Source organism: Dinoponera quadriceps, unplaced genomic scaffold, assembly GCF_001313825.1.
Source record: "Dinoponera quadriceps isolate SergipeBrazil2010 unplaced genomic scaffold, ASM131382v1 scaffold2952, whole genome shotgun sequence".
Taxonomy (NCBI): Eukaryota; Metazoa; Arthropoda; class Insecta; order Hymenoptera; family Formicidae; genus Dinoponera; species Dinoponera quadriceps.
This window is the reverse complement of record NW_014557517.1, coordinates 792,257-818,261: the sequence shown is the minus strand read 5'-3', so window position 1 is coordinate 818,261 and position 26,005 is coordinate 792,257. Positions and strand designations below refer to the sequence as shown.

The 26,005-nt window shown below is 46.5% G+C and overlaps 2 protein-coding genes across 6 annotated transcripts in view; one reads left to right on the top strand and one right to left on the bottom strand.

The window, feature by feature from the left end:
* Positions 1-3,265, top strand: part of LOC106749229 — a 7,539-nt gene extending 4,274 nt beyond the window's left edge. The window contains exons 2-7 of one of the 4 annotated variants that reach the window (XM_014628474.1): positions 925-995; positions 1,074-1,103; positions 1,338-1,531; positions 1,613-1,828; positions 1,964-2,206; positions 2,348-3,265. In XM_014628474.1, coding sequence (XP_014483960.1) covers positions 925-995; positions 1,074-1,103; positions 1,338-1,531; positions 1,613-1,828; positions 1,964-2,206; positions 2,348-2,512 — 919 coding nt within the window. In that variant the 3' untranslated portion in view covers positions 2,513-3,265. Of the gene's footprint in view, positions 1-13; positions 996-1,073; positions 1,104-1,337; positions 1,532-1,612; positions 1,829-1,963; positions 2,207-2,347 lie in introns of those variants that run through there. The other 3 variants (XM_014628473.1, XM_014628472.1, XM_014628471.1) reach the window with 3 other exon arrangements.
* Positions 3,266-4,531: 1,266 nt separating this feature from the next.
* On the bottom strand, positions 4,532-25,789 carry LOC106749226 (growth hormone secretagogue receptor type 1-like). Of its 2 annotated transcripts, XM_014628465.1 has the most exons (7): positions 25,030-25,789; positions 23,982-24,610; positions 23,792-23,907; positions 22,192-22,354; positions 11,706-11,814; positions 11,542-11,613; positions 4,532-5,414 (listed from the first exon to the last, which is right to left on the bottom strand). In XM_014628465.1, exons 2-7 carry the CDS (start codon positions 24,070-24,072, stop codon positions 4,694-4,696), a joined length of 1,272 nt encoding a protein of 423 aa, XP_014483951.1. In that variant the 5' UTR covers positions 24,073-24,610; positions 25,030-25,789; the 3' UTR covers positions 4,532-4,693. The 2 variants fall into 2 exon arrangements, with proteins under 2 accessions (XP_014483951.1, XP_014483952.1); XM_014628466.1 differs by having other exon boundaries at positions 5,399-6,891; positions 23,982-25,789.
* Between the last annotated feature and the right edge of the window lie 216 nt (positions 25,790-26,005).

The window sequence follows — 26,005 nt, the reverse complement described above, 5'->3', positions numbered from 1 at the left end:
GGGGGGGGGGGGGGGAGGATCAACAATTAACAATTGTAAAGTAACGATTAACCGATGACCCGACGATCGTAGTGGAATCGGATCTCTCGAAGAGTTACACGCGTGTGCGCCGGGACACCGTGTATATTAGCACATACACACGCGCGCACGATCATCATAGGTACGATGTCGGTGACCACATGATATTCGTGGTCGGGATGCGGCAGTGAACGGCGGCGACTCTTCGGCTCGCCTTCGCTCGGAAGCGACATCGCCGTTTCGCTCGCAATTCGTCGCGATCTGTGACGCGATTAGCACGAGCGCGCGTACGAGCGAAAACATGTGGTCGTGCTAAATTTACATCCTCGTTGCGGAGCCGGCGCGCGATACCGCTGCTTTTCGTCGCGGCGTATCGTCGTGCGCTACGTGTCGTTATATTACCGTCTCCGATTCCCGTTGGTCGATTTATAATTTAATTCATTGTACGGAGGAGAAGAGCGAGCGCATATATTTTATTGGTGAACGCGCCTCATTTACCGTTGCCGTACTGGTAGCAACGCGTGACGCTCTACGTGGTCCACGTGGTCCTTTATCTTGTCCCTCCGTGATTTTCCCACGTCACAAACCGATTGTTGATAAATAAACGAAAGCAAGGTATTCTCACGACTAACATTTTTCTGCTCGCACAAGACTCGCTTATCGACATTGGGAACTGTTAGCGTCTATTTAATCATCGTATGTCGCGTGACGATGTGCCGCCGGTGTTTTTTGCGCTGTAATTAGCTAATTCGCTAGTACTTATCCCGAGATGTACTTTTCACCGCGAAAGGTCGTCGCGCACGTCTATCAGCGCGCGTTTTTTTCCGCTAACACCGTCTCGCTTCGCAAGTGGTTCCTTTTAATCGCGTTAATTTCGGGCCTCATTTTCACGGTGACGCTCGTCAGGGTCTCGATCGTCCGTGAAACGAAACGCGACACGTACTTAGACAACATATCCGAAGATTTTTACCAAGAAGGTGAGTGCTTTTCCTAGGTAGGTATTCGTTTGTGACACATCAGCGAAAAAGGGAATATAACGGTTTCTCTCGTTACAGTATGGCGCAAGTGGTACAACTTCTCCGACGGTAAGTGGCTGTAATTGAACGATAAATATATTGAACACATCGTCTCTACAACGAGATGTGCACTTTTTCTGTTATAGAGTCGAAATCATTCATATAAATATTTGACGGACGATATCGTGAATTCCAAACGCTCAGTTTTAACACATCTTTGATTTCGTTTCGCAAAAGAATGACCTTGAGAAATGAGAGCTATTAATTGATGATAAATCCTATATAGCCGAATATTACTCTCAGGTGAAAGATGGTATAACGGGAGAAGCGTGTCCGCACTGAGCCCGGAACTCTTTCAACAGCTATTGACGGATATTCGGCTGAATTGGTTAACATGGAGCCACGATCCGAGCAAGTATTACAACCTTCAAGAACCGGATGTCGAGGACCCGTCGATGGGACAATCGGCCGTGATCCGCGATATCTTCCAGGATAAGGTAGTGAAAACGAAAATCTCATGAATAATAATCAGAGAGCGATTAGTAGACGAGGAAACACGAGTACGTTAATGAATACAGCGTTTTGGTTGGTCTCTACAGAAAAATGGGTTTTTCATAGAATGCGGTGCGTACGACGGGGAGACGCGCAGCAACACGCTGTATCTGGAGCGATTTAAGGGATGGTCCGGTCTTCTGATAGAAGCGGATCCTATCAATTTCGCGAAAATGCTGCGGAAGAACAGACGGGCTTACCTCACACCGACCTGCCTCAGCGTCACCAAGGAGCCCGTGCTGGTAAGGGAATCGATGATTATCCGGCGGTATCGATATCGGTAATTCGAACTCGTTTATGACGTGCATAGTTAGACCTCGTAGGATCCGCCCGGGGACGGAAGAGCGTCGGGGTGACGAACTCGTTGTAAATTACAGGCGTCTTTTCTCATGGCGAGAAACTTGGGGCGTCTGCACTCGCCCGAGAACACGACGGGGGTCGTGCCGACGAATACGGCCGACGTCGCTTACACAGGCGAGCACATTCATGTGCAGTGCTTCCCGTTGACGCTTTACATCGCCGCCTTGGGAATCAAGACGGTCGATTACTTCAGCCTCGACGTCGAAGGCAACGAGATCGAGATACTGGAGACAATTCCGTTTAACGAGGTGGATATAAAGGCACGTGTGCACACGATCCATTTTCGAATTTCCACTCGCTTTTTTCCTCTGTCTCTCTCTTTTACCGCGGAGTGTGGCGCATTTCAAAACGCTGATACGTTCATTATATGAATACGTGAGTGTATATGTGTGTATTTTTAGGCTCTCTCTGTCGAGTACATACACAATGCGAAGGGACCAAAGTACATGATCGATCTGATGGACAGGCAGGGGTATTACGTTTACAGCTTTGTAAGACGAGAACATAACTTGGCGAACGATATTATTTTTGTCAAGCGCGCGACGCGCGACGAACGGACGCGATAGGTGTGAACGTTCATCGAGGACTCCCTTTTTTTTTTATTTGACGAAGCACACTGAGTTTAGCCGTGAATCCCCGCACGAGCGTATAGAACGTACGTTTGAAATTTGACGCGGGAAGAAAAACGGCAAAACGTTGATAAATTTCCGCTCTTTCATTTGTAAGAGGAAATTTTATCACAGTTAAATGCGATTAATAATATTTAATGTTTCTCAAAGATAACATTATTTATTTCGAAACTTTTCATGGATTTTTCTTCGTTAAAAATTTGTCGCACCATAAGTTTTAAGATCAATTTCCTTTCGTCGGGGAAGAAGAGGCTTGAAGTATCTTAATTTGTCTCTGGAGGATGAATCATCCAATTTTTAAAATGCTAGTCATAGTTGTAGTTACAATTGCAAACAACGTTCGTTACATCACAAGCGAGCGCAGGGGAATACTTCGAATTGTTAATATGAAAACATTTTATTATCAGACAGTATTTACAAAACCATATGCACTCTTTTTAATAAAATAAAGCACCTCTCGCGATCTATTCGCTATTTCTATAGAAAACGTAACGACAAATCGCAACAATATTTTAATAATCGTAAATTATAAACAAGCGCATTAACGGTGTTTGCACGATCAGGAACTTATGGCGCTATTATGGCACATTGTACGATTTTATTAACACGATAAAATACGAAGCTCCTACGTAAGAACAATTTCGGCTAATATATTTTAATAAATACGTTCGAATCATTTGTACGTTTCAACCTTGTCTCAAAAAATGTCTATGTAAAAAAGGAGAGAGTTGGCCTTCGAAGATACATTTTCAACTAACGCCTCCGACCCGTTAGTCCAACAGAGGCAAAAACGTCAGCCGCTCCGCATATTTCTAAATCAGACTTTTACTTTATCGGAGAAAATACAGCCGACGTCGAAGAGATGATAGTTTTACGTAAGGAAACTTCTCGAGTCCCAGAACACTTTGCGACTCAATGTTTTTCGCGCGACAATTTCGAAGGAAAATCGACCCCGGCCAAATTCACATGCAATTTTGCAAACCTAGCTACGTGGAGAGAAACTCTTCTCATACGTCACCGTAGAAAATACCTACCGTATAATACCTACCGCACTTGATAACAAGATGCCGGTAAAATTCAATCGAGTCCTGACTTGTGTACAAAACTTACGATTTCGCTTTCACTTTTGCGCCGACCTAACGATATCTCGCCTCTGCCGTCGGGCTTTCTCGCTGATTCCGTCGGCGGAATAGCGAGTTTCTGACCCCTAAAATACAACAGAACAGATCTAAATGCCGATTAACGCTAAAAAGCGAAATCAAGAGAAATCGATCACTTCATCACTTCCCTCTTTGTCTCGCCCTTTCTCGCCTAACTCACTCGCGATCTCTGCTAGTCTCTATTAAGTTTATCACGATTTAAGCGTCTCGGAGGAACAAAAGATTCGCGCGAGAAAAACTCGTCGCTTCTCCTACGCGTTCGAGGAACCAAGGATCTGTCTTGTCTCGCAGCGAACAGCTAATACAATTATTGTACTCTAAATCCTCTCCTTCGCCTTTAAGACTTGTCTAATCTCTAACGCTGTCGTAGTAACATTCAGTAAACATTTAACAGTTATCAATCACTACGGGGGTCTCTGTGGATACTAATGGAGACAGTTCGTGTCACGTAAATCACGTAAGGATATTGTCGTAACAACGAGTGGAAAGCCGATGCTTCTTCCAGCTTCCAGCGCGAGAAGAATCGAAAGTACGGAAACGCCGTCCCTTTCTCTACATCGGAAAAGGATTTCTTCCAATTTAATTTAAGTACGATTGTTAGACTTTTCAACGAATATGATGTATCTTTATCTTAAATAAAAGAATTCGTTTGAAACGAAAGATAATTTTTTTGTGAAGAAATTATTTGTTTCATTTTACGCATATTTATTGTAACCGAGTAATATTTTATTTGGTTAAGATATATTATTTCAAATAATAGCGTTCTTCCAGCCAAATAACAGAGTTTCTCTGGGATGAGACAATAAAATTTTTACTCAAATAATATTTCGTATATATTGTTTGTATGAATAGACATTTTCGTGGAATAAATAGAGGCACTTAAATTGAAAGAAACCTTTTTCTCGGTATAAGTTGCCTGAGAACACGCGTTGAATATCTTTGAACGGAAACGGTCGAGCTAAACGTAGCTCTCCTGCTTCTTCCTGACGATACTTCCGACCGCCGTGAGCAAGGGCAATCTGATCTGTTTGTCCGCGGACGCGCTTTCGTGCTCGGCGCACGGTACCTTCACGCTGCAACTCTTGTTGCTGCTGTGCCTGCGCCAGAAATCCGAGTGACTGCTGCTGCAATTGGTCGAGCCGGTGGTGCCGGTGCGCTCCGACGTCTTCTTCTTCTTCCGCCTGACGGGTCCCAAGCCGCACAGCTTGAGGAAGCCCTCCCTGAACTTGGTCGACATGAGATTGTAGAGGATCGGATTGATCGCCGAGTTCAGGTAGAGCATCACCCGGCAGAAGTACAAGAGGCTGTAGTAGCCCTCGATGCCGAGCGAGATCACCGTGTTTGGCGGCACGATGATCGCCCAGAGGGTGAAGGCCTTGAACGGCAACAGGCATAGGAAGAAGCACAGCACCACCGTGCCCAGCATCAGCACCACCTGTTTGCGATACTTGAGCAGATTGTTCGCCGGGCCGCGGCTGATCGCCGGATTCGCCATCAGGTGACGCGCTATCACCGTGTAGAGCACTATCAGGATCAGCAGCGGCAATATGAAGAACACCACGATCGTCGTCAAGATGAAACCGGTCATCCAGGTGACCGACGCCCGGGTCATGCACGTCGGCACGTACGTGCCGTCGCCGTTCTCTTCCATCTCGTACGTCACCATCAACAGTATCGGGCTAAAAGGATAGATATTATTATTATTATTGTTATTATCATAATTGATGCGCGTTCCGCCCAATAGCTTTCTGCGAAATGTCACTTACGCGGCACAAGCGTCTCTTGTAACATACAACGATATCCTGTAAAATCCCCCCTCTTTCTCTCCTCCGTTATTGCGCAACGTATTTATTGAGTTAAACTGTAAAAAAGTGATGGATGGGGAGGAAAGGTGAAATCATTCGACACGTAGCGTAGCTCGACGTTCCATTTATTTCCCTGTCCGGTGACAGGGGAAAACGTATCGATAGGCGAGCAGGGCTCGCGTAGCACTTAATTTCCCGCAATACTGATAACGAGATCACGCTGCTTAACGTCGGAACTTTTCGGACGACTGATTCCGCTCGTGGGAGAGAGAGAGAGAGAGAGAGAAGAAGTTTAATATCTCACACAGGACAGGGGAAATGGAGAGTTTTTCGAGCGTCCCATCCAATCTAGCGTTCCGCGAAGTGGACTCTACTCTCCGGAATTATCGAGCCTTAAGCTTCTCCCAGCGATTTATCGCGCGATTGCAGATTCACTGTAATCTCTATCACGGTAAGAATCGTCCGATACTTCCGTGTTCTTCTCCGGCGGAAAAAGTTTCCGATATGCCCCTTTTGACTCAATCACCACGGGTGTTCTCGTGCTTCATCGTTTTCTCGCGATCCGAGTTTCCGGCTTGAAGCGTCCGCACTCACATAACGCAGGGAGAAAACAGATTTTGCACGGCAAATGTTTGTCAATATAGTGGCAGCAGAATAATCGATTAGGAGTATTAATTGTCCAGCAATTAATGCTCTTTCTGCTGTCGAAATGAATTGTTTTCTGCTACATCATTCACTGGAAAATTGGTGCCGCAATCATCACACAAAGTCCTCCTCCTGATGCAAATTCTGCCGTCGGCGCATCCGCCTCTCGCTTTCCTCTTTCTCGAGGCCGCAGAGCCTGAGGAAGCCCCTTCGGAACTTGCTGCTCATCAGGTTGTACAGTATCGGGTTGCCGGCGCTGTTCAAGTAGAACATGACGCGGCAGAAGTTGAGCAGGCCGAAGAACGTGTCGGAGTCGACGGCGGCGATCCGTTCGGCGGGCGTCACGACGATGTAGAAGATGAAGAGCCGGTAAGGCGACAGGCACACGAAGAAGCTCACCACTACGGTCAACAGCATGAACACCACTTGCCGCTTGGCGCGCGTGTGGTACGTGTCGCTGGTATGCTTGCTGGCCGTCGACGACGCGGTCGACGAGTCGCGGACCAGGTGGCGGACGATGAACGAGTACAGCACCACGAGTATCGCGAACGGCGCGACGAAGAACAGCAACGCCAGCAACAGGAAGAACGTCACGCTGGCGACTGTGTCGGCCTGCGTCAGGCATACCGCCACCTGATTCTCCTCCTCCGCGCTCCCGTTAGCAACCATCCTCATTTCGCGATACTGCGATACCCAGATCATCGGGCTGCAATCAAGTCACGAAAAAATGAAAGAGAACGCGCGCTTTACTCCTCGAGTCGGCAATTGTCGCTCAGGCGAGCGGATAGAAGGAGGCGGAGAAGCGAGACGAAGCGTTCGCACGATGTCGCGGCACTTCGTGCGGAAAGTGCGAAAAGTTCTTCGTCGAAGATTAAAAGAAGATGTAGATTCGCGCGTGTGTGAGATAATCGTCAGGGTAGGTCTTATTCTATACGGTAGAGAAAGAAAGATTAGCATGCAGCGTGTAATTTGTCGAACGGATCGATAACATCGATTTGGATCGAGAGGATCCTTTAACCCGAAGATGTGTCGCTCGAACAACCCTCTGGGCAAAATTGCCAAGTGATAGAAAGGTTATCCGTGGCTTTGCGAGCGCGCAGGAAGGTGGCGAATAATAGCGGAGAGTCTCCGTACGGTCGCGTTCCCACGCTGTGAAACGGAATATCGCCCGTTTTTACGCTTCGTTGCACGAGGTAAACGCGGATCAGGGTACGAATTCAATCTCTGCCTCCAAGATAGATAGGGTTTCCTCGACGTCTTCGGAGAAACGCGATTTCGATAATTGCGGGCGCATTTTCGCGAAAGGGACGAGAAGATAAAAGTAAAGTGAATGCTCCCGAAAATGTCAGCGGAAGTTTTGCTTCACGCAACTTCTCGCGCGCGACGAACTTTAAATTTAGCTTTACGCTCCTCGAGAGAACACGTCCCGACTGTTTTGGCTCGAAAATAACTGCGGATGTAATACTTAGCGCGAGCTTTAACAAGCCGCCGCTTTAATCCGCGCTTTAATTCACGCGTGGCGTACGTAAAAAATAAAAACAGCATCTCGCGAAGTCGTCGGGCAGAAACGACTCTTTTTTGCATCCTCCGCCGCTTTACGCCACTCCTGCGGAATGTAAAGTACAAGCTCCGTTAAGACTCGATTTGCGAAGAGACGAGATCGGACTCGCTCTACTACGAGTTCCGCAATACAATTATGCAGTACAGCTCGATTGTTCCCTCCCATCAAAGCGCTCTCTCTCCGCGAGCCTCGGGGCCTCGTTAAACAGTACGTTCGGAAAGAGAAATACCGATCTACGGCAAGGTAATTTCGCTCGAATGTAACTCACCGCTAAGACGCCCTTTGTACATTCTCACGCAAATCGAATGATTCCTCCTACGCACAATTCCTTTATCACGTGTCCCGGAGGAGAGACACTTTCAATTTGTGTAGACGACGTTTCAATGACGGTTTCATGCCTGGTGCGTTTAATGTGCGTAAGCGGGCGCATCGATCTGAACTCATCGCGATCCCACCCATCTGTGACAATACACAGCAGAGGGAGACCCCAATTCTCCTTCGCCTGGACTGTCGCGGAATGTGACGTTTAATTCGAGATTCTATCGCGATATCGCGACAGTTCGCCTCAAGAAGGGGCGGCTCCTTCGTTTCATAAGTGGCTATAAATTCGGTCGTCGCTCTTTGTACTTGACGACCGGGATGACGTACGATTTCCCTCCTTCTCTGCGGGCGATATCGCTTTTATGACGCGGTGTGTGATACGGGAGGGTGCGACCGGTCGGACTTTGTAAAAATCGACCATCCTTCGATGGCGACGTGTCTGTCTCTCGGTCGGCGGCGCACTTTGAAGGAGAACTTCCCATCTTCTCGAGTCTCGTCGCGATACAAGTCATATACATCCAGCTTTCTGCGCTTGTCTCTCTCGGCTTCACGCCTGGTAGAACGAAAGCGGAGGGAGCAGAAATAATCGTCTTGCATTTTATGCTAACGGATATCAAACGTCCGTCCCGCCTGACCGCTCTCTCTTTCAATGAACTTGGCGGGGATCCTTTTTATGAGGGAAATTGCCACGAGGACACAATCGGGCACTCGCGGATATTGGCGAGTCCGTTCATTCACCGGCGTTGCTTTAAATGCGCTGATCCGAGATAAAACCTCTACCTCGCCGTCCCCGCGTTTTCAGTTCGCCGGTTTTTTCCCGTCTTTTTCTCTCTACGACAGCTACTCTCACCCTCTCTCGCTCACTTTATCTCCGAGCTGTAAATCTCAGAGCACACCACGTAAGTCTAAAAGGGAATTGCCTTTTTAAATAAGAGAAGCAAGCACTTACGCTCTACCTGGAAAGGTATCTAATCTTATGTAACGTTGTAAGATTATCACTAATTAATTTCACCTAACGTCCCAGAAACTGCTGACGGTGTTTCAACTAGATTCTGAACTTCTGATTACTAATTATTAATTATTTTTCTCTTTACAAAATTAACTTTGCATGCCGTGTAGGTGCAATAATTGGCCGAAGTACCCTTACCTGGTGTTTCTATTTTGTTTTTATTTCTACCTTTTAATAAGTTGTTTATCTGCACTCAATCATCCACACCAATTTTAAGTTACGATCTCTTGTACCTTTTGCAAATCTCTTTACAGCTATATTATTTTAATATGTTATTCCGGGTTAAAATAATTTACACTACATTATAACTAAATCTTGATGATTTGTATTATATTACAAACAAATTGCATCCTACACTGAGAGAAAGAGATTTCTTCGAATTTAATCAATTTTATTGCATCCAAACAAATTTCATCATTGGAATGCTCCGAAGAAACTAATGTTTCGATTAATAAGTACGATTGTTAGATTTGTCAACGAATCTTTATTTTAGATAAAAAATTTGAAACGAAAGATAATTTTCTTGTGAAAAAATTATTCGTTTTACATATTTTTGTTTCGTTTCATTTTACACATTTATTACAACATTTCGTTTGGTTAAAATATATTTTTTCAAATAATAGAATTTTCTTGAATGAGGCAATAAAATTTTTACTTAAATAATATTTCGTATATGTTGTTTCTGTAAAACAAATTTTAGTCAAATAAACCGAGATACTAAATCTAAAGAAACCTTTTTCTCTGGTACTGATGTTAATTCGTCGTAAATTCAATAAGTTTGTACGAAAAAGGATAAACTCTATTATTGCTCTCCTTCTTTCTCTCTCGCGACGTTTTCTTCGACGTGGAAGAGCGCTCACGCGACGATTCCCCGACCTTCGCAAAGAGATGCGTCTGCATAAGTATCGCGAAAGCCATCATCTTTCTGTCATCAATGCGTTTTAATATGACGTTACGGCCGCGGCGAATACCTCGTGTAAGGTGACAGCCGTTACCGAGCGTTATTGACGTCACGGGGACACCGGTGCAAAGCGACCTTCTTTCGTAACGGCCGGCTCGACTCGAAAGAACGAGTCTCGATGCGGATGTATGTCGCAGACCAGCTGTAGCGAGTCGCTTCACATCGTGGCCGCCGTGCACATCGCGCATCACCCGAAGCGACTCTTTTTGTTATGTGCACGTCTCTCTCTCGCAAGCGGGCGAAAGAGGTTCAATTACTCAATTGTCGTCTGTGATTTCGCGGGAGGAATTTCTCCGTTGCATAGGAGCGCGTCGTTCCTGCCACATATTTCCCGAAACAATGTTAAAAGAGGAGTAGGGAGCCAAGCACGTGTGTTTTTCACGACGTCGACGGCTGCGCTCGTAAACCCCCGTTGTCAAAAATGAGCGCGTAACGGCTCCTTTGATATACCGTCTGGCTTCCCTCATATTATACGATTCCCGACGCACGTCACAACATTTCCCACGCGATGTAATGAACCGTTGCTAAAGCAACGTATGTAAACGTTTCGATTACCGCCTTTGATGACAGCAAGAAAGAGAAAAGAAAGAAACTTGCGGCGCAACGCAATTCGCCGGAGTTCGCTAACTCGCTGCATCGCGCGACAAATACACGCGATATCGAGAAACGGACGCGCGTGATGCGGCGTTCGCCGACGTAACTACATCACGTAATGAAACTGCCGGCGTATCCTCCGCACTCCAATCCATTTCTGTTCTCGAGCGATCGGTCGCGAGGAAGAACCGTATCAGACGACTCATTACGCTACGTCGCGAATTTCAGGCAATTCATGTGAAACGACAACGGTCATCGCTGCTAAAGACGAAGGGCACGGCCGATTTAATCCGCAAAATTCTCTCGTTGGTTAGATCGAACTTTCTCGTCAACGAAACGCTCCGGGGCGAGCGCGTGCGAGTTTTCGAAGTTCACGCGCGTAATCCGATGATACGCCGCCGCGTGACGACATAGCGCGTGACATATATTTACTAGAGAGACGTCAACCTTACTGTAACACGCACGTGGGTACAATCACGACCGAGGCTCACCATTAACGTGACATCTCCTCCTCGTTTGCGGAATTATATCGATCGGTCTCGACGGAGCGAAATTACAATTAGCTTTCGCGCCAGATTCCGCTCTCGCCGAATGATATATCGTCTGAAAACGGGCTTTAAGCACGTTTTAGAACGTATCTTTGCGGGTGAGGTTAATAATAGGGTTCGTAACGTATTACGGTCACGTGGAAATGACGTACAAAACGCGACACGTGCCGAAGGGCAGCGAGTGGAAAAAAAAAGCAGTGCGGCATAATACGTCAGCCAAAGAAAAAGCAGAAAAGGTGGTGAACAAAAAGAGAAAAAGAAAAATGGCAGCAGTGCAAGAGAGAGAGAGAGAGAGAACGGAGAGAAAATATAAATATAATGAAGTTAACAATATCTCTTGTGATTTTTCTGTTTCGTGTCACCTTGTACATAGCGCTGCTGCCACCCACGCCAGGAAGCACAGGATCGTCGCTCTCGCTTTAGTGCACACGTATCTGCGAAGAGAAAAATCGGATTAGAAATCATTGGTTCTCGTATACGCGTGAGAACGTGAGTTTTAATTAGCCAAACTCGTTGCATCTCTTACCCGGCTCTTAAAGGCTCGCAGATGGCGTAATATCGCTCGAAACTGATGGCCAGAATCGTGAGAACCGAGGCGTGAGCCACCGTTAGTTCCACAAAGGGGACGGCTTTACCTGAAAGCAGAAGGGAATTTTTCATCTTTTCTCTCTCTCTCTCTCTCTCTCTCTCCGACGTATTATCTTTAAAATATGCGAGTCGGTCTCGCGGAGGTCCTTAGCAAATACAAAGTAACAGTTATATAGATGTTGGTTGTAATTTCCTACTCAATAATATAACTGTTATATAACACACACGTTAAATAACAGTTGGATTATTTAGTAGAAAATTACAACTAACATTTATATAACTGTTACTTTGCGTTGACTGGGTCGCGGAAGCCGTAGGGAAATTCTTCAACCTGCTTGATGAAGCAAAGTACGCGACGAATAAATAATAACATTTGTGACAATCGACATCGTCTTCTTGGCACAAGAAGAAAGTTGGAGTCCCTCGTGAACTTATGATTACTTTCGTATTTCTTTTTTTTTTTTATTAGTTTGTTTTTTTTGTCAGTTGTCGAAGCAAGAGCGAGGAAGAATATTGAGAAAAATGCGAAACGCGGAAAGTATCGGATTGCGTCGGGGCAGCGTAATGCAACCCTCGGTTTCCGAGAAGCAGAACAACTCGAACCAGTTTCGGCGGAAACTTCATCATTCGTAAAAATTGCAGTTTACGTGGGCTCCACATTTTACGCGGATTTTTACGTTCGGTAAATCCGGTCTTGGATAACGTTCACAAAAGACCGAAAAAAGAGAGAGAGAGAGAGCCCGCGAAACGGGCTTTCCTTTATGGCGCGCGCGTCTGGTAAAAAGCGACGTGCTTTCGTAGATGCGAGACTTATAATTCCCAAAAGGAATTTGATGAAAACGCGCCCCCGCAATAAACTCTGACACAACACCCTGGACGGTATCATCCCCTGTAGGTGTATCCGCTCCCCTATTTATTCCGTGCCCAGCTACGCGAGCTACAAAATCGTTCATTATGTTGTGACACACGGAAAAAAAGGAAGCAGAAGAAAGGAAAGGAAGAGAGAGAGAGAGAGAGAGAGAGGAAAATGCCGACCCTTTCTGAAGCTGATCTTGCGCGACCGGAATACAGACATTTCCACAGAAAATTCCAGTGAATAGCGAGCAAATTTGCAACTCGCTCGCGCGCGCACCGCTCTTTGAGCTCCGTCCGCTAGCTTTCGTCCTCGAGTTAATTAACCACACGCTAATTCCTTTGACGTTCCGTGCAAACTCCACACGGCCGGACAGTCGGGAGATAATATATTCCACGAGACGAATCGCAGACGCCAGACGCTCCAGGTCCCCCATCCGAGGTTAATTCAACAAAAAAATTACACCTCGGAGCTTCCACTCGAAGTTATTCGGGGAAACTTAGGGGAAATTGATAAAACTTCTTCGCCGGTAACTCGCGAGGTAATGTTGTAATGTTCACACGCATGGACGCGCCCGGTTAATAATCGAATTTCACGACTCGACGACGCGGGCGAAAAGTCGCAGCGGCGGCGGCCTCTGCCCCCCTCTTGTCGCCGAGGTGATCCTCTTTACTTATCCTGATATATTATTTGTCCGGAGAAACGTAAAGCTTGTTTATCGTGGGCAAGCTATTAGGTTTATACGTTCGAGCAGTTTTTGCCTTCATAGGCATCTATTCGCGCGGAGGGTTATTTCCACAATCGATTATCTACGGCGCCGGCTTCCATAATTCAGCGCATCTCTCCTACGTCCTCGGTTGGTTCTTATCGCCGCGCAAATTATCCGACGAGATTCTCAGGGTTACCCGCCGTGTGGAAAGCCATTTTAACGTCGCGAGCGCATTAAGTCAAAGTCCTACTTCGTCCTGCGCCAAAGAAGAACACATTTACCGTGCGGTTTAATTGCTCCATCGCCGTAAAGCTTGGTCTACAGTATGCTCTTTGCGTGTCTTGTTTCTCGTTCTCTGTCTTTCTTCCGTTAAGCTTGGTCTCGAATTTGTGTCTTGTTTCTTGCTTTTTATCTTCCTTCTGAACTTTTATTTACTTATGAAAAAGAGATATAAAGCAAGAAACATGGTGCACATTGTAAATCAGGCTCAATGAACTTCGCTCGGACGTTATATCGACAAAAAATTTGGCGTTAAATTCAACGCACTTCCCAAACGGTTCACACAGATTTTTGTGTTAATTCAACGTAAATATGTTGGAAAATAACACAAGATTAATAATTATTATAATTATGTTAATCGACACCGAAGTGTAAAATGTGTTATTTTAACATTACACATGTTGAATATCGACTCAACACAAAGTATGAAACGAAAATAATATTAAATTAATATAAATAATATCGATACAACGCAATATGTTAGCGCACGGGTGTGTTAAAAATTTAACACAAAAATTTTAACAAGGATCGATTTTAATACGAGTACAAAGCGTACTTTTCACCGTAAAGGCGGAAGAAGGCATTTCATATTTTTACATGGATCTTCGATCAGCGTTTTTTATGTAACCGTTAGTAGTAAATTGCCTCTTCCGAACGCGCGAGATCGCCGAGAGATAAATTTCACACGAGAATGCAATAATATGAGAGAGAGAGAGAGAGAGAGAGAGAGAGAGAGAGAAAGAGAAATCCGAACGAGAAAGATATTCGGGTTTCTGCCGAGCACGCTCGTTGCGTGGCGGAACTTAATACGAAAGCGCGCGCGCGCGCGATAGACAGCGGAAGAAAAGAAATACCTCGATCGAGGTGAAAGCCCGGTATCGGTATCGGCGAAAGAAACGCCACAGCGGCAGGACCGAGGAAGGAATCGTCTGGCGGATCTGTCTACATCGTAGCCCGAAAGAATCCCACAGGGTCCACTGCTCGCAGCGGCGAGCCACGCGGCGCCTTTCTATCGCATTTCCTGCCACGAAGGTTAAAGAGAGAATTGGATGGAAACCGGCAGGATAAGAAGGTATTATATCGGGCGTAGCATTAAATGCCCCGATGCGGTACAGGCTAAGAGCAACGGTAATTCGTAGCGGGGGGTAGAAGTTTACCTACTCGTTTTAGCCCCCGTAGGTCACCGTGCTTAGAGCGCCGTGTCCAGCGCGCCGGACATTGTCGCGCTACTCTTCCACATTGCCTTGCCCTAGCCTTGCCCCGACGGAAGAAACCGCGTCGTTTCTTCAAGGGCTCGAGAAAGTTATCGACGACGATCGACATGTTTTCGTTTTTTTTGTTTTCTTGCGCTGTGTACACGCGCGTCGCCTCGCACGTTGTGTGTACGCCGAGCCTCAAATCGAGCTTGAACCATTTACTCCGGGCCAAAACTTGCGTCTTTTTCAATCGTTCGCATCGTGCCTGAGTAATCTGTCGTCTTGACAGCTTGATATGTCGTATTCACGTGTTATATCATTTGCAAGCTTATAGGTAGATATGTTTCAAAAGGGATGGTCTGGGTATTCATCGATGTAACGGCCCTACGCTCGGTTGTCGAGTTAAGGCCATGTAAAAAGTTCTTGCGATACCATAATAACGTGGTTTTAAATGCTATTCGACGATACTTCGCTCGACTTAAAAGCGTGTATATGCACGATGGTGCGCCTTCACATTTCGAGATGCAAGACAATTTTTCAACAGAACGTAACCCAAGGTTTTTTTTTGCGTATTTAATGTATAGTTTTTACCTTTGTAAGATCAGATTATATACGGACGCTATATGAGAACGATCTGAAGGAGGTCCAATAAGTTTTGCCTGAGTAAATGTTGAGGCTTCACAGGAGCTTGATTTTGGATAACTTGTCCTTTCTGTTTGTAAACGACCTATACAGTATATCCGAACTTTCGCTCGGCGAGAACCGCCGCCGACTTGTGTTTTCCTTTAGCCGAAGTTTTCATCGGTTTACGACGATAAAGCGTTCAACAGTCCCGTGGAGAAATCCCCGTCCCTCAAAATCTCACTATTGGGTTTCGTCGGCACGTGTCCCTTCGCGAGATGCCCACGGCGGCGGTTCCGGCACGTGAGGGCGGAATTTCGCCCGTGATTGCTGTTTCTTCTTTTTTCCGTAAATTTCGCACGAGTGATAATTTTCCCCGCTTCCTCGCGCGACAACGGTGCGCCAGGAAATGCGAATGAAATAAATAACCGGGAATTTAATTGCGTCAAGATTCGTCTCGTGTTCGCACGCGCGTTGGATTTCGCGCAGTGAAATGAAACCCGGAAACGGTAGAATTATCAGGATTTTACGCGCGAGAAAATTCGTTTTTACGCCGCGCACAATTACGATCATATTGGTTAAGCGATGTTTTTTGTTAGTCGCGCGAGAGGAACGAGCTGATCTCGCCGACTTTTTCGCTTCGAAAAATAAAAACGTCCCCCCTTTATCGCAACATATTTTCCAAAGTCATTATTAATATACCATGTCCAAACATCCATAATGTATTCGAGCATTTAGCTATGTTAATAATTCGATGTCACGTTATCGTCGAATTTTACCGAGAACTGCTAAATACAAATATTCCGCATTATTCTCTCTCTCTCTCTCTCTCTCTTTTTCCTCACGTATGACACTGCGATTACTCATACGAAGTATATGTAAAAAAAAGCACTCACCGCTTCTCAAAACGTGGTTAATCTCGTTCGTGACATGTGAACAATACGATCCCGTCTCGTGCGACTTGTAACGGAGCGAAAAAGTGCTCGACAAGGAAATATCCCGGGCGACACTCGCGAGCCGGACAGTCAGATGCGCCACACCGTCGTTTCCCGAGTGAGCGACTTGAGTTCGCGATTACGACTCCTGGGTAATCGTTGCGACCGTCTTTATTCAATGACGTCAGAAGCGAGAAAACGCGTTTCTAAGAATTTTCGCGTTATACGTTCAAGTAAAACGATATACTCACAAAATGGCATCTGTAATTGCGAATTAACTCGACACAGAGCCTACCTTTTGCTTATTCATTGATCGTTCGAAAAATAATTTTAAATTAAAAAAATGCACCGATTACGAATGTCATTTGTAAGAATTCTCTTGATATGGTCTCTCTCGCTTCTTTAAACGAGTTACGGCGATTACTTAGGAGCCTTAATCGACGCAACTATGATACCGCGCGAAAGACCTGTGCAATTAACGCGATTGAATTATGCAGACCTTCGTCGCGCGATTTGATCAGCAAATATTTCGCGCACAAAATGACCTGCATACGCGTGCAACATTAGGTGCTCTCGCTCGGGCGTTTGCACGATTTCCACCGTAATATTATCAAGCGCAGCTATATACACGCTCCGCGGAGTAACACGATCGCCGCACGGGAAATATTTGCGTTTATATGCAATATTATGCGCGATAATAGAAAAAACGCCACGTCAGTAAGACGTCCCGTTAAACCACATTTGTGCGAGTTTCGACGGACTTTATACGGAGGAAAATAATTTGCTGGCACGGCAAATTTCATACTGTCGCAAAATCTGTCAGTTACTACATGAATGGCGAAACGATTTGTTAAAAATATCCTATTGCCGTGCGCCGGATTATTTTGCTGAATCTACAAATTGTTTTGCTGTGAGAACGAATCAGCGAATGTAGAAAAGCACTTTTGTCCTTACAACAAAAATTAACGCATGTCCCAAGTTAGTTCAGCAGAATTTTTCTATCCCGGCGACAAAATTGTTTTCCCTCCGATTACGAATAATTTGCTTTACTTTATGCCAATTAAATTTTGCGCAACAATAGCAATTAATGGTTTCGCCACGATAGTAAAATATTTTTCTTAAAAATTATTATTTTTTTTAACTTAAATATGATAAATATATAATGATAGGAAAATTATTTTCTTACGAAATGTTCGTTTCATTACACCAGGATATGTGAAAGTAAGATATATGAAATAACTAGCTCATTTCTCGTTGATACCCTGCCTCAATATCTTTACACGCGGAGATTGAATATATGATGCCGTTAAAACGTTTCTTTGCTCCCGCGTAACCAAAATCCCCGGTTTGTACCGACGGTACTAATAGAGTCGTGAGTTTCTTTCCGTTTAGTTACTTAAATTCTCCAGACTACACACTTCGGCTGGATCAGCTCTCTCTCTCTCCTCTATCGCGCGAATCGGTCGATCTGTCTTTTCAGCCCGGAGGAGGAAGTCTCCCGCGGACAATACCGAGTAATTTATCGTCGTCAATATAGCGTCACGTCCAGGAATGGTAACCCGCGGACTTAACTTATACAATGGATGCTCCATTTATCTTTTCGGGCTTCCGCGAGATAAGTTTAGACAAGCCATATGTTCGTCGCGCGCAATTTTCTCGAAAGGCCCATTCGCGTACAAACTATCCTGTCCTTTCCTTCGTGTCCTATAAAAAATCTTTTCCCATGCGAGTTTTGCATTTCTTTGCGCGGGACGATGTAATACCGTCGTCGCTTCATGAATTTCCTTATGAAAATCGGTTTACGAACAATAATCCGCCGTTCTCGTATTCACAGCGGTCTTTCTGCGTCGGCGCTTTTGACAGTTGACAGGATGTACTCCCTGGCGTGTCTCTCAGACAAAACCGTCCGAGGCTGATTGTTTGCATAACCGCTTAATCACGGCGAAATTCGAGGTCGCGACGCGTCACCGGAAATCGTCGAATCGCTAATCCACGGCTAAATAGTCCTCGCGGAGCCGCCTTCGACACGAGCCGCGTATTTGTATAGGATTTACCGTTCTTTCGCGCGGGGATTTGTACGAGCGGACGTCACTTTCATGAAATTCAGCACGCTATCTATCGCCAAGAGGGTTGTATTAACATAGGTGCGGGTACGCGAGATACGGCCCGCTTGGCTCATTATCTATTTGGGTTAGTGCGTCGCAGGCGGCTCCTCTAATCGCGCCGATTTCTGCACGTCCGTTTCTTCAAACACCTCGATATTATGCGAGCGGGCCGACGTTTTAAATTTTCGCCCGCGTATTATTTCACCGGCCTCGTCCACGCGCGCGTGCATCGTAATTTATGCACATTTTCCGCCGGAAGAGCTTTATCCCGCAGAAAAGGAAGGATCAACTTAACGATGATGCATAGAAACGAAGGGAGAAAACGAAATGATGAACGGCGCGCTCTGAGAAGACGATGTACATTCGCGAGACATAATTTCACAGGATAAGGCGGGAAAGAAAGAGAGAACGACCTCCTCGCGGACTTACTAATCATTGCGAAAATACCACGCTTTTCACGGGTCGTTTCCGCGAGAGAATTTCCCTTTGTCCGCGGCAGTGGTAAAAAAATGCGACGCCGTTCGGACTTTCCGCGCGGAGGTAACAGTTCGCGGAGGAGTCGTTTCAATTACCGCCGCGGTTAGGAACGCGCGAATGAAAATTGCATTTCGCCGGCCGGTTGGGCGTTGAATAAATAAAAAGAGAGGGTGGAAAAAAAAGATGGGAAAATAGAGAAAATCCCCGAGCGAGCAAATTGCGTTATGTGCGGACGCGGCGATAATGGGCTTTGGCGGCTGTCCAAACCTGTCCGCGAAAGCCGGAGAAGACGGCGGAGACGAGCGTGGCTCTCGTTGGTGGTGTTTCAGACGATGATTCGCGAGGGATCACGTAGAACAGAAAGGCGGAAAGAAAAAATGTTAAACGCGCTGTGAATTTAAATCAATTCCCACTCAAATTTTGCCGTTAATTTCCGTAATTCTGTGTGAGAGAGAGAGAGAGAGAGAGAGGGGGGGTGGGATGAAGGAGATGAGGGATCGCGACATCGCGCGCGCGTGATGTATCGACGAGAGAGGAAGATTTACTCATTAACGGCTTTCACAACTGCTGTTCGCGGCCGACGCGTGCAATTAACGTTCATAATTATCGATAGCGACACGGGATGATCGATGTTTCTTCCGGCGTTCGGTGACGGGAAAGGTAATATTCGCCGATCGCCCGATATAATTCACGCGCGGGACTCAGCGTTTCTATTTGACCGCGCGCTGGTGGTGCTCCCGCTTTCATAAGATTCGTGCCGAGGGCTGGTCTCGATTAATGACTCAATTCTGGGGACGTCTTCAATATATCGCCGGGCGATATTTCAGCTCTCGTTATGCATCGGCAATAACGGCAACCTGCACTTTTGTGCGCCGCTCGTTAGCGATATTGTTTATTTAACCCGGATGTGTCTATGAAGCGAGGTTGCACTAATGAAGTAATAACGGCGCCCTGCCTTCTAACGAGCGAAATATTATTTTAATTTTCAACGTCATCGAACGACGTTTAATAATCGTCGCTCGATGAACAAAGATAAACGCGACACGCGTAATTGGACGGTTGAGGAGGAACCGTATTGCGCATTTGAGCATTGAAAAATAGCAATCGTTTCAAGTTCCCTCGGGAAAGTTCCGACGTTGATTATCAACAATTATAGCGTTTCCTTCGGTCAAAGCTTTTGTTCCCATCGACCCACCGAGACGCAGAACATTTTTCTCGAATAATACAGCGTACTGACAATGTTATTTATTAGACGTACGATTGCACCGGAGCTAAGGTTTTTACAAGATACGGAGGCTTCTTTAATCAAAAACTTGCGTGGTTACTTGCAAAAAGACTTTTTTGTTCGTTATTCAGCCTAATCTACAAGTATATGACAGCTGTAGTGCCTAACGACAGATATTAGAATATTGAACCTGTCGTTGGACACAACAGCCGCCGTATACTTTGAATCATTCTGAACAGAAATTTCCGTTTTGCAAATAACCAGGCGAATTTTTAAGATAATAATTAAAGAAACATTTGGAAGGAATAACTTTTGCGTGCAAAGAACTTTCACCTAAACTACAAGTATATATAACGTACTTAGACATCCTGAATAGTTCAGTTTTGATATTTTGCAGGCGATATCATTGTCCGCGGGGTGAAAAACGAGCGGAAATTTTGACAGGAATCGGGCCCTTCCACAGGCCGAAGAATTTAATTAGACGAACTTTCCGCGTACGTAACCGCCAGCCGGCCGGCCAGACGGATTTATCGCGGGACGCTGGGCGAGAAAACTTTTCACTTTCTAAGTAATACCCCGTTCCGATTATACCGCCGTGAGATGTTTTACGTCGCAATAAACGCTACGTGGACCACGAAAGGAAGAGGCAGCAGCCCCGCAGGAATGCCGATGCGAAGGGGAGGACATAAGGCGAACCGTATGCGCCTCATAAAACCCAGACGCCACCCTCTTCGCCTCTTGCACCCCATCTGGACCACCCTCGCGACCCTCCAACCGCATCTCATATAGGACCCTTCACGGCGCGTTTTCTCCACTCGCTGCCTGATTCATCCGCCCGTTGCGTTCCTCTCCCTTCACGGAGAATGCGAGTATGTCGATATAGGCGGTCGCTCGTAAGAAATCGCGAGCCGGAAGAATCTCTGCTCTCGCCATATGGTACGAACGAGCGCGCGCGGATTCTTCGCGGAGACGATGGGTCGCGTGTATAAGGAAGTCTCGAGGAATTCCAATCACTCACCGGCCGCGAGATTCGAGCGAATAATTTATTACTTTTCCTACAGTCTCCTCCCCGTCTCGAGGCGATTAATTAATTTCCCGCGTGTAATAAAACGAGAAATTCATTTCTTCCCGACTTCATTCTCGACTGTAGCTGCCGCCGGTATCGCGTTTAACGAAGACGCGTTTATTATCGCCGATGAACGAGGAGTGTGCAATACAATTCCTGTTGCGCGGCTCCCTCCTCTCTCTATCGTCGAAAATCGATTCTCGTTGTCTCGTGATTTCCGGGAGACTTGGCGAAAAGTGAGGTGAGCTTTTGACTTAATTTGTGCTCGTAATTTTCTTTATTTTTTTTGTTTCTTCTCTCCTCGTCATTTTTTTCCTTTTCGCGCGACGTACGTTCGACAATGACGGGTCGGAGACTTTCCATCGAAGGATTCGGGTATCCCCATTCTCTCCATCGCGCGACATCGCCGTGCACTCTAGATAAAAGCCACCGCCGCTCGTGTCCACCCGTCCCCGTTATGAGACAAACTAACGCGAACTAACTCTAAACTGTCCGTTGGACGGTGTCCAACGATATTAACGTTCGAGATGGGCGTACGTTTTTCCTCCAAACGCGAAGTGCTCGTTTCGCGATGAAACGCTGCTGCATGCAACGTTCGATGCCCCCGGATGACGGAAAAACGGATCACTTGTTCGTTTAATCCCGCCGCCGTATAGAATTATACCCCATTTGGAGGGAAAAGGGAGAAAAAGCAGGGTGGATTAACGTTCGCGAACTGAAATTCCGACCAACGTTCGATAATATATCGGCGCGTACACGCGTGTTGGTTAACGAACCGCGCGTGAGCGGGAGTATCGCGTCCGTTGAGAAAATATGTGACGCCTGGTATTTTTGGATTTAGCCAGGCCCGATCGTCATCGGCGCCGTGTCCATCTCGACGGGCGCCGAGAAGTGCGTCATGCCGTTCGCGCTGGATCATCATCGTCGCGCGTATCACCCCGCTCGTTTGGGTACTCACACATGTGCTCGCCGAGCGGCCAGATTTGCGGCCCGGAATTGACCTCTATCAGCACGGTGGGCGTGCAGATCACGAGCACGCAGAGGTCGGCGACGCTGAGATTCACGAGGAAGATGTTCGTGCTGTTCCTCATGTCCTTGCCGCGCAGCACGACCAACGGCACCTGGACATTCGGGGACTCATCAGTGATCGTCGACTGGAAAGCGAGAGAGAGAGAGAGAGAGGGACCCCTTGCTCTCGAATGATTGTTTCAGTTGTTGATAGCAATTTGTGGAAAGAAATGACGTTATAAGAATTCAAAATTCCTCCTGGAGAAGCAAGGTTGGGTGAATTGATCTTAACCAGGTTAAATTAATGACCAATAAAATTAAATTGCTTAAATTAAGAGTCACCTAAACCAAATTAAAAGTTCAATTAAATTAACTTATTGAAGTTAAAATTTAATTGCGCAAAGCAGGCCCCCCAGTAAGCGAGAGATGTTAAATCAATCTTTTGAAACATTGATTTTATGTGGATTTTATAAACCGGGCTACTAGTTTTGTGCTCAGGATTTCATACGAAACGAACAGTAGCGCCGAAAGAGAATTCTGCCGGCATATTGTCATTTTTTACTTTATATCGCAAGCAGTCTGATATTAATATTGACGAATTATTTTAATGTATATAGAAGAGTTGATAAGCTAAAGTTAATGCGCTTTGAATTAACTAGTTCGTAAGTTAAAAGTTAACTCATTTAAAATCAACCAAGTTAAGTTAAAAGTTGTTAACTTAATTTTTAATAACCAGTCATCACCCAACCCTGCGGAAAAGGATTTCTCTTGCCTCGTACGAGAAGATCTTCCACTCGTATTTTGATGTTGTTACGTGGTTGTTTGAGAATAGTTCTCATAACGGGATCAGATGGCTCAATCTACTTGCATCGGACCTATTGCTTTCGGTCGGGTATCTTCTTGCGATTTCTCCCAGCGAACGGAATTAAACCTTCAACTCGGTTGGCGATGAATTTTTTCAACAGAAACTGGACAAATTGCGAGTATTTCTGTTCTAGTCGGAGGGAAACGTATATTTGCAGTTGGCACCGATCATTTTGAAAATTCCGATTTGGTTTTGTAAGGAAGAAATCACGGGGAAACTGTAACAACTATTATTTATCGAAAGACTTGCCGCTTGGAGAGAGCTCGTGTCGAGCGCAAAACAATACAGCGGTGGGAATCGACAGATTTTATAAAACTGTTTTCAAATATCGGCACCATCCATATTCTACTTGGAAGCCTCGCTGACTGTCGATGCGGAAAAATGTGAAAAAATATATCCCGAAGATTCGCGCCGAAAAGACTAACACTGAATAGAGCAATCTTTCATTTATTGTGTCTTTTCGCGACGATCGGCAAGTCTGAGCCCGAAAAAAAAAAATCAAATACTCGCGACAGTGCTTTTTCAGGTATTCATGTCGCGAGCGCGCTCGCAGGAATTCCTCGATTTTAATGACAGATTCTTCGATCACAATTTGGCGTTTCTATTTTCCCTCTCTTTCTCTCGGCAAGAATTTCCAAGGCGCCCACTTCACCGTGACCGTGGTGAAGTAAAAATCAAAAATTACCATCAGGTTACCGACTATGCCCAGAATCATGACGATGATGCACGCCACCATCGAGGTCGTTCGGATGTAAGCAGGCAGCATGTACAGAGCGGAAGTGGCGTTCTCCGGCTCGATCACTGGAATCATGCGATTATGCGATTTTTCTCCTCTCGACGACAGGCAGACAAAGTAGTCTCGGAGCAAAGAGTACCTGAGAATCCGTCGAGTGCGCTGTTGCCGATCGCCGTGGTGTAATAAGAGGAATTTAATTCGATCGCGACGGTCGACATGGTCGTCAACATCTTGAAAGACAAGAGAGAGAGCGCGCCGGTCAGAGCTTCCTGCGGCTTTTTAGGCCAGCTGTGTGTGCTCTCTTCCTCCGTGCGGATCACGTACGAGTTTATGCTATCGCGTATTTCCACCCGGTGGAAGCGGGGCCCTCGGAACTACGTGTTTACCAGGCCTCGCATGTACGAGCGATCTCTCCTCTGTTCGGGATGAATTTCAATTTTACGTCGGCAGCACTTTCGGCAATGCCGGGACTTTGCTCGGTTCGTGCGGCCCCCGTCGCGCGGAGATGCGGTCCGAGAAAATCCATGAGGAATCCACGACCTATCGTCGGCCCCGCGCGAACAACCGTCGTACATCGCTTTCACGGGCTTTATTAAAGCTTTAACCGCCGCTTTCGTTGAGCAAGGGACGGCTTTAAGTGACATCATCGAGTCTATATCTCTCGTCCGCGTTCACCATTAATTACCCCCCGTGTCGCGCCCGACGAGGAAAGCTCGTGAGGAATCGCCCGCACTGCAAACGTCCTGTGATTGGCTTCTTCACTTAAAGCTGGGGGGTCGTTTAAAGTAGCTTCTGCGCTCGAGTGGCTCGAGCGAGAATATCAATTTGCGAGACGGCAAGAACGAATGTTTATCTTCCGTAAATCCCGCGGCGAAAGTCGCGTTTCATTTCGGCCCGATTAACACGATTAATTTTCCAGCTGCAGTAACGCCTCGCAGCTTTCAATCTTCCACCTTTGCGCGGCGGAATCGGCGTTGCTTGCACAATTAATGGAAAGAAGAAAGCCGTATTTTTAACAATTTCGAAGGTATAATTCTCACGCACAAAAGCGAGTTAATTAACGTCGTAGTAAGAAATCTAACGAGCAGGACCGACGATTAGCCAATAAATCGATCCTGTCTTCGCTAGAGAAGAAGAAGTTACGATCGGTAGCGTCCTGAATCGTGCACTTTCTCGCAATAAATTACCGGCGATTCGGCGAATGGCGGAAGGTCTTTCGCGAGACGAGACCGGGGCTGCATCTTCGTTCGTGCGGAAACACGCACGCGAGTGTACGATCGTCGAGGCGATCAAACCACGCGCGATTAAATCCGCCGGCGGCCGCAGCCGCTTCGAAGCCATTAAATCCTGCACGCGCCGTTGCGGCCTTTAATCGATTCCCAAACGGGATTTGTCGCACGTCATTCGACCTTATCGTGTTCGCACGCACAACCCCTCTCTCTCTCTCTCTCTCTTCGGATCGGTGTTGCAGGTTCTTCAAGCAGGGTTGTTCCGCGCGAGGAAACGCGATTTCTCGTAGGCGGGGAAGCCCTAATGAACTCTCAGTCGAGTTAGTTAGTTGGATCGATTCGGCCGCGTTAATCGCGATGCCCCGATAATCTATTTCCGCTCCTCTCTTGTTTTAAACAAAGTGGGATCGCCCCGAATTAAATATCGCCCGCTACGTTTAATCGCAATTCATTCGGCGACGTTTTCACTGGACTGCGATTTCGTCGGTGCGCGATCGGTGCGTGTTCGATTCTCACTGGAACTCGCGCGCGAAACTCGCGTTGTCGCGCGCACGTCGCGAGGTCGCGACGACGCGGCCTCTCCGGCCGTCGTCGTCGAACGTTCGTCGTCGTCCCTTTCACAGGTGGTTCGTCGCGGCATGCCGGCCGATCGCTCCGCCGTGACTTCCGCGCCGACGACGGCGAAATTTCCACGGTGCGTTTCCCGCCACGTGACCGAGAGAGAGAGAGAGAGAGAGAGTGTGTGTGTGTCTGCGCGCGCGTGCGCGCCTCTCCAGGAAAGTCGAACCGCGGCGTGCAAATAGTGCCGGTAAACTGAATGGAACTCAATCCGCCACGAACTCTCGAACGCGCCTCCCTTTCGTCGGGGCATGCGCGCTCTTTTTACCGCTGCACGTTTATCTTTTCTTCCTCGCGAATCCGAGGCGGAAATCCG

Bases quoted from the DNA above. Each gene is read 5' to 3' on its own strand.
- LOC106749226 (XM_014628465.1), bottom strand. From the start codon at position 24,072: ATGTTGACGACCATGTCGACCGTCGCGATCGAATTAAATTCCTCTTAT. The intron at 22,355-23,791 runs GTAATTTTTGAT...CCGAATGTCCAG, and splicing joins GCATAGTCGGTAACCTGATG to GTGCCGTTGGTCGTGCTGCG. The intron at 5,415-11,541 runs GTGACACGAAAC...CTATCCTTTTAG, and splicing joins GCAGCAGCGCTATGTACAAG to CCCGATACTGTTGATGGTGA.